The following is a 6,946-nucleotide window of genomic DNA, read 5'->3' as shown; positions in this document are numbered from 1 at the left end:
GAACAACGCAGCCCTACCTGCACTGTCAAACAATGACACGACCATTTCACAGGTAAAACACACACACACACACACACACACACACACACACACACACACACGCCCTGTCTGTGTGTACTGTGTCCAATGTCCTCTTCTCAAACAACCCAGCTCGTTTGACTTGCTTCCTATAAACAAGGGTAGAACTAAGGCAGTTTTCAGACCTAATGTAGCGCCCAAATCCTAAATTTGTGGCACTACTGGTTGCCGACAGTGGGGTTGTAGTTAAGACGTGTGCTCCAGGAAGTGATGTCCAAACATGTGCGTAGAGTTGGTATAATGAGGATTTAAAAAGTTGTTTAAAGTTGTAACAGAGTAAATCTGCCCATTGGTGTGGTTTTTTGATCTACAATATGAAGTATGTGACGTGAAATGCAGTCAACAAAGGGATGATAGAAAAACAATGAATAGTTGAAATGTGCTTGCAACTTGTTGAAATATTGATCCATCAGGGACACGTGGAAAAGGGAAATATACAATAATAATAATAATAATACACAAAATGCAAACTTATTCTGAGGTCAACAATTCCGTGTTTTCGTGTCCTGGTGAAAGAGAAACAACAGTCATTAGACTCATGTCATTGTCATCGTTTCATAATGAAATTCCGACAGGCATGGCAATATTAAGCAGCACCAGAGACATCCAGTATACCGTACCAGTTTAATTTGCCATGATGTGCTTTACAAAAGCCTCGTAGTTTATGCATCCGTTGGCATCCTCCTGGCTTGTCATGAGCTGCTCCAGCTCAGCCTCCTTCATCTTCTCACCTGTGGCCCACAAGGCATGCACACAACCAATTAATCTTCTCACCTGTGGCCCACAAGGCATGCACACAACCAATTCAGCTTTAACCATGCAAGCCCCAAAGTAGTTATGTATTAATTAATAATGTATTTCTTTCACCTAAACAGTAAACATCCTCATTGATGTTCATTGTTTAGTCTTGCAATGCCATTGGTCATGGTATTTGCATATAAATAAAGAATTCTTTTTTTTTTTCACATAATTTCCTCTGCAAAGTCCTAGTAGTAGTAAGGTTGAAATCTGCCCATTGGTGTGGTTTGGGCCATTGAATTGAACCAGTTTAATCACTTGGGTCGACAGGACATATCACACCGCCGTCCCGTTTCGACCCTTTGGTGTGGTTGGTGCTTTAGATCTGGAACGCAACGTATCTGTGTCACCTTAGTTTCTAACCACTTTAACCATTATTTTAAACTTTAGCTATTGAAAAATAGCAGACCTACAAGCTCGTAGCGCGGCTATGAGCTTGTAGATCTGCTGTTTAATTCTTTTTTTCCCCTGAAAACGTATGCAAATCTTTGAATATAATATTCTTTCACAGCGATCATTTTTTTTGACATGAAATAGTTCTTTGAGAACCATTGATAAAGAAACATACCGGTACATTTTTCAGAAAACTAGACTTTAGAAGACATTTGTAGAATGTGGTCTCATGCAGATCTCAATGGGGAGGCCTCTCTCCGGGTGCAGTGCAGTGACGGTACGGTTATCTCTTATTGGAATCATGTTGCCGTCGCACGACGGTGTCGCTCAGCAAAAACACATCAGACCTAAACAAGCTCACAACGCGTTGCATCTGTGAGCTTGTTTTTGACACGTGACCCCGACATGCGACCCCACAAAGTATACATTTAGGCTTACGGGGTCAGCTCTCGGACTCACCCAGTGTTGCCAGGACGTGCCTGAGCTCAGCACCCATGACTGTGCCATCTCCCACCTTGTCGAACACCCTCAGACCCTCGACAAAGTCCTCAAATGTCCCGCGGTCCTTGGCCTTGCAGATGTGGCCGAGGATGGGGAGGAACTGGTCAAAGTCCAGCATCTTGTTCTGCATGTCTGGAGAGACATCATAATGTGATGTTTTTCAACATAACGCTTTTCAACATGAATTGTACACCTTATTTTTCTTAATGCCATGGCGTGCGTGCGTGCACAGTATGTGTCTCTGTCCAGAGGTTAATCTTACAAACCACTGGACTGATCAGTGTCATATTTCTTGTGTAAGCCGCCAGTAGGAAGTAACTCCCTGAATATAATATACAGTAGGTGCAACTTCCCATAGACAGCCCATTCATCCAAACAGAAAAGTCCTATCTGATTGTATGAAACAAACACTTTGCAGATAGAAAGAAGATAATTCAAGCTTTTCGTACAGCAGCAATGTTGGTGAGTTTGACGTTGTTTAATACAATCAGATTTGTATACATTTGAAACTTGAACTTCAGTACTTTGATAAAAAAGCAGTTAATTAAGTCCTTGGCAGACATTGAGTTAAAGCTGGTACTTTTTTATACCAATACTTTATTATTATTATTTTTATTTTCTATGGAGGGACAGACAGTAGGCTGACAGGAAATGGGGAGAGAGATGGTGGGGTGACATGCAGTAAAGGCCGTCGGGATCGGGAGTCGAACCCGCGGCACACTGCCGGACTGGATCACCAGCCAAGGTGCCTTGGACCACTGAGCCATGGCCCAGGCCTATACCAATACTCCACTACTACTTTTACTCAAATACAGTTTGAAATCCAGACTTTTACTTTGTAACTTACTAGAGTAGTTCCGGAGAAACGGATTGTGTGGCCTTGGTCTTGCCCTAATGGGACTGATCGAGGGTATAGCTATACTGGGACGTAAATCGGGACTTGATCACCCCCGGCTGAGCTCACCTTACCTTTTTCCAGCACTGTTACACAATGCAACACTATGGGATGGACTTTCCATGATTTATATACCAACCTTCAGGTTTGGGCTTTCCAAGAACATAGGTGATCTCTACATTGGTGGGATTCTGTCCCAGTACCCGGATCAGATCCCCACACTGCCCATAGGTGATCTTCATCTCATTGGTTGGCGTCCTGTCGAACAGCTTGAAGGCATCTTTGAAGTCTGTGAGAGAGAGAGAGAGAGAGAGAGAGAACTCAAGTAGTGTATACTTATAAGTACAATTTTGAGGTATTTTCAATACTTTCACTTCTACCCCACTGCATCCCTGAGGCTAATATTATTACAGTTATTTGAAAACTGTAGTTACTAGTTACTTTATTTGTAGATTTGGACTCTTATTGCAAAACATACATTAACCACTTCAGCCCTATTTGAAAATAGCCGATTTACAATCGCGACGCATTGTGACTTTATATATTTTGCCTGAGGGGAGGGGGGGGGGGGGAGGTGGTGGAGTTAAGCGTTATTCATACTCTAATATTTTCGGTGGTGAGGTGACCACCGAACTACAACATGACGTCACTGAGCCGCGGTGAAGAGCAAACCACCACTCTCCCCAGCCCTTCTCTCTGTTTTTACTCACCACCGCTCACCACATTATTATAACTCCGGTGGTGAAAATCCAGACTATGAATAGGCCTTAAGTTGCTTTAGCAGACAGTTTGAGGGTCCAATGGAGTTAAGAGGTTTTGTCCGAAGCACTATTTACTACTTTTTATGTGAATATAGCTAACTACTATAATAATCAGCTGATGATGTATATTTCTCTATTTGACACTAACAGACTGGTACTTGGGAGTACAAAACAGTCATTGCATCTATAAATAGCGTGCAGTTCAGTCCATGCAACACAAGTGACAACTGTGATAACAATCTTACCCTCAATCTGTTCAGGGGTAAACTCCAGCTGAAAAAACAAACAAAAAGAAAAAGTGATGTAAATGATTACATTTTCTGTGAGGCTGTCCAAAAGATCAGACATTAAGTTCATTTTACAGGATTGTTTACAGTGAAAAGGTTTTAAAGGCAGGTGGCAAAGTGTAAAGCGTGACCCCTGACCTTGGATTTGGAAGCATTTAGCCAATGCTTAACCCCGGAGCAACTTAACGGTTGAACAAGTGAGAGTTGCGTATGATTTACCTAGCGGAACTTTGACACGCCGCGTTATGACCCCATTCCACCGTGACGAGGTCTTTCAGAGCGCCGTAACCTCACTACGGGGACCCTTTCAACACCACCTGCATTGTCTCATTCCACAGCTCCCGTTACACTCTGCTTATTCACGGCATCCGATCCAGTCTTTAGTCTGCTTTGTTTAACCTTGGCCTTTGAGAGCAACACCATCTGCTTTGCACAATGCTTTCAGGCTCATCATAACGCCTTTAAGGGCCACCTCCATTTGACACGAGCACTTTAATTTGGTCGCGTAAAAGGAGAGAGGCTTTGCCTGCACTAAGACACTTAGCATGGTCATGACCTCCCTGCTACATGATGCTACTTGAGGGCACTTTACATAATTATTCCAAGTGGTATTTCAACGGTACATGAATTATAAAAACGTAAAAGGTAGATCATCAAGTCAAGTGATACAAAATGTCAAGTACACAATTTGAGCTAAATTCACAGTGATATAAACTTTTAATTGTAACTTTAACAATTATGAAGATGCGCAAACTCCAAAGTCTTGGGATACTGTTGGGGGGAAACAGTTAATATTCTTATTTAAGGACTTGTTCTATCACGTTGCCATGTGTCATAATCGTATACCAACTGGACTAGTAAAAATAGCTCTCAAGTAAACCTGGAGGTTATTTTCTTCACAAACCAGAACACAAAAGTAACTACACTGTCTTTCTGTTTCATTCGGAAATGCAACAACAACAATCCACTATTTTGCATAAAAACGGTTCTATTCAGTATGCTTGTGTTGGACTCCGTTCAGACAGTCTCGTAAGTTACTGTCTCTGCATATCTACAGACCCAGCCCTGTCATGAAACTGTAACAATATTATCAAAAAGCCTACCCAAGCATGTTTAAAGTTGGATAGTGTAACTCGTAATTATATATATTTTGCTTCCTCCTGGTTTTTCCACCCCCACCCTTCTTGCCCTCAAAATAGTGGTGTGGGTGGTCTGCTTTTCATTTTGTGTGGCTTCAACCTCACTCCATTGTAACATGGCTGCTCCCTCAACCAGGAAAACATTGACCCTTTGAGAAGGGGCCAACTCAGCATAAGATAAACTTTCCAATGATGTCCTGTATCAACTGGTGCCTTTCCAACTCCAGCCTGACAATGATGCCAGGTTGCAGCGAAGGCATTTCATAATTTGTGATACATGCCTGAGAGCACTAAAGACATCAAGATGCGGACTATATTATGTTCTAATCCAAACCGTCACATGTATTTGACATGCAAGTTCCCAGCAATATCAAAGCAAATTTTTCTTGGACGTTCATATTTGCATGCACCGCCCTGCTCGTGACACATGGGGTCTCTGATGCTCTTGAAACCAAATGTGACTACCAGCCTAATTCTGCAGACTTATATGAGGAAACAAAAACAAACTAAATGAATTAGAATTCTGATGTCATAGCTATTAGCTAGGATCTGCTGTACACTAGCCATTAAAATTATCATTATAATAATGATAGTATTACTACTACTAAACACATTGATTCCGTGTTTTCCTTCACAGTGTGCAGAATGTCTCAACCAGACACGCAGTAGATTTTCAAATGAACCCAAACCGATCAAAAAAGGCTTCTTACAATTGAAACGATAATTTTACCGTCACTGTAGCGGGGTCAAAGTCTGGGGTCTTGGGCCGCTCGGGCTCTGGGGCTTTGGCCGGTGCCTTTTTCTCTTCTTCCTTCTTCTTGGGAGCCATGGTGAGGAGCTTTCAGGAGATACTGGAGGGGTACTAGACGTGACACTGCAGAGAGAGGCTTCCGGCTACGGTGGTGTTGTGGCCCTTTGATGCCAGGGCCCTTTTTATGCGTTGCCCACTGTGTGTCATCTCGTGCCACCTCCCCCCAAATCCATCACCCACCATGCGGCCAACAATAGGATGAGTGCTATAAAAGGCCATGCCTTTGTGCTTCTATTTAAGACAAAGGAAGGCTTCCATTGTCTGGAAGCTAGCTATGTGTATGTTCCTCTGCACATCGAGGCCATGTTCTGTGGCCTGCCAGTTGTCTCTTTTCATATCTGTGTTTTTAATTATGCAAACATGGTTGATTTATTAGGGAAGAGGGTAATGAAGAGAGATGTGATTGCGAATGGAGTTAATTTGTTTGATAACTTCCGGCAACTTCCTGCCATTGAGATGCACAAATTACATCAACGTATAATGAGGCAATGTTATGCTTTAATCATTAGACTCATGTCATACTTATTTCATAATGCAATGCCGACACATACTGTGCGCGCGCGCACACACTCTCTCTCTCTCTCTCTCTCTCTCTCTCTCTCTCTCTGTATGTACCGCATATGGAAAACAGTTGGAACACAGTTTCCAAAGTAACAGTACATTGGAAAAATGTTCCATTGGATCCAATGTAGTTATTCACACAAGATCACACAATTCACAAGATCTTGCGAATGCTTTACATTGGGTTCGATTCCCGCTGGGGACACTGTGGGCGTGTTCTCTCCTCCGCGTCATCAGTGCCCAAAGTGGCGAAAGGGCCTTTCTGTGTGGAGTTTTGATGTTCTCCCTGTGTCCCCCTAGGGTAGGTACCCTCGCAAAAAACATGCAGTAATCCTGGTCACTAAACTACCTCCTCCTGGCCAGCCGGAGCGCCTGATGGAGGGGAAACTGGTCGGGGAACTGGTCGGAATAACGTGTTCCTTCCACGCGTTACGTCCGGCCGGGGAAACCCCCCCCCCCTGTCAGCTGAAAAGAAGCAGCTTGGACTCTTCATGCATAGAGGGAAGCACGAGGTCAGTCCGCTGCCCCCCCCCCCCTAGGTTTGCAGAGGAAGCAGATAATTGACACTGGGTGTCGTGGGATAAAAATTATAGAATAAAACACCCCAATGCTATCCCAGAGCGCGTGCTGGATGAAACACCTTATTTTGGTCAGCCTTCTTAAGGCCTATTCATAGTATGGATTTTCGGTGGTGAGGTGACCACCGCCCTGGCGGTGAGCTG

General features: G+C 43.4%; 1 protein-coding gene across 1 annotated transcript; it reads right to left on the bottom strand.

The window, feature by feature from the left end:
• Positions 1 to 427: 427 nt before the first annotated feature.
• On the bottom strand, positions 428 to 5,719 carry myl13 (myosin, light chain 13). The gene is made up of 6 exons (XM_080778415.1): positions 5,583 to 5,719; positions 3,672 to 3,699; positions 2,805 to 2,954; positions 1,729 to 1,902; positions 699 to 809; positions 428 to 584 (listed from the first exon to the last, which is right to left on the bottom strand). Exons 1-5 carry the CDS (start codon positions 5,679 to 5,681, stop codon positions 703 to 705), a joined length of 558 nt encoding a protein of 185 aa, XP_080634541.1. The 5' UTR covers positions 5,682 to 5,719; the 3' UTR covers positions 428 to 584; positions 699 to 702.
• Positions 5,720 to 6,946: the final 1,227 nt, after the last annotated feature.

This window comes from Protomyctophum bolini (genome assembly GCF_963924005.1).
Source record: "Protomyctophum bolini genome assembly, chromosome: 12".
Classification (NCBI taxonomy): Eukaryota; Metazoa; Chordata; class Actinopteri; order Myctophiformes; family Myctophidae; genus Protomyctophum; species Protomyctophum bolini.
This window is presented reverse-complemented; position numbering and strand designations above follow the sequence as displayed.